This window comes from Mus caroli, chromosome 8 (genome assembly GCF_900094665.2).
Source record: "Mus caroli chromosome 8, CAROLI_EIJ_v1.1, whole genome shotgun sequence".
Lineage (NCBI taxonomy): Eukaryota > Metazoa > Chordata > Mammalia > Rodentia > Muridae > Mus > Mus caroli.
In genome coordinates this window covers 96,580,136-96,581,413 of record NC_034577.1, presented here as the reverse complement: position 1 = coordinate 96,581,413, position 1,278 = coordinate 96,580,136, and the positions used below count along the sequence as shown (strand labels likewise).

The 1,278-nt window shown below is 43.6% G+C and overlaps 1 protein-coding gene across 3 annotated transcripts in view; it reads right to left on the bottom strand.

The window, feature by feature from the left end:
• Lrrc36 (leucine rich repeat containing 36) overlaps positions 1-1,278 on the bottom strand; it is a 47,350-nt gene that overhangs the window by 6,140 nt on the left and 39,932 nt on the right. For all 3 annotated transcript variants that reach the window (XM_021170130.1, XM_029480791.1, XM_021170131.2), the window contains exon 11: positions 497-645. In XM_021170130.1, coding sequence (XP_021025789.1) covers positions 497-645 — 149 coding nt within the window. The remainder of the gene's footprint in view (positions 1-496; positions 646-1,278) is intronic.

Sequence of the window (1,278 nt, the reverse complement as noted above, 5' to 3'; positions counted from 1 at the left end):
CCAGGACAGCCAGGGCTATACAGAGAAACCCTGTCTTGAAAAACAAAACAAAACAAAACAAAACAAAACAAAACAAAACAAAACAAAACAAAACACAAAACAAAACAAAATTCTTTCTGTCCTGAAGCCAGCATCCAGATATTCAAATATGGCTGCTGCTCCAGCAGACGGGACAAAGATGGAAGCGTCATTGGGACCACGCAATGGTTCTCAACAGTATGATCTTACATATTTCTACCCTAGAATTTTGTCTGCTTTCAAGTATTTCTTTAGGAGATTCGGATTTGGGCTAGTCATTTCCGAAGAACCTGCGTGTTCCCCTCCTAACAAGTTCTGTTTCTTGATTTGTCCCACCTGCCTTTTCCCTATTTTGGTTCTGGAGTGTCTAAGAGTCCGTGGCAGTGATGCTCCCAGGGGCCCAGGGCTGTTCTAGTCATGATGCTCTACGTCTTTTCTGGTAAAGAAAGAGGGGAGAGCGGTGGGGGAGGGGCCGTACCACATCGTTAGGAACTAGCAGCCCTGCTTCCTTTAGCTCGGTCTCCCTCCAGCACAAGGCTTTCCCTGCCTTCTCGTCAAGCTGCGAGCGCCGCCACTGCTGAGAGGGTGCAGGGACCACCAAGGACAGGAGCAAGTCTCTGGCGGGACCTGATTTAAAAAAAAAAATCAGGTTGGGTACGTGGGAAAATCTTAAAGACCACAGCTCAGAATCCAAACCAACAACTGGCAGCTCTGCAATCTAACCTTATCCGCGTTGGACATGAGTTTTAAGTGACTGACCCCCAAAGCCTCTGTGAAGGGATAACTCAGAAACCTCTATGGATGGTCCAGAGTGACCGTCCCAGCGAATGATTTCCTAGGAAGTGGCAAAGAAAACTGTTTCTTTATCCTCTATGTCCCTTTAGAATTAAGAAGTTTTAAAACTAGCATATATTGATTATACATAATGATGGATTTTATCATGACAGTCTCATACACGTACATAACATATTATTATACTCACACACATATTACCCTCTCTGTCCTCTTCCCATATAATTTTTAAATTAAAAATATGGGGGTAGGGGGGCTTGTCAAGATGGTTCAGCAATTAGGAATATTTGCTCTTCTTGAAGAAAACCAGAGTTCGGTTTTCAGCACCCATATCAGGTGGTTCACAGTCTCTTGTAACTCCAGCTCCAGGGAGTCTAACACTCTCTCTGGTCTCTGTGAGGCACCTATATGCGCATGTATACACCAATGTTCACAACTAAAGCTAAAATCTTTTTTTTTTTTTTTTTT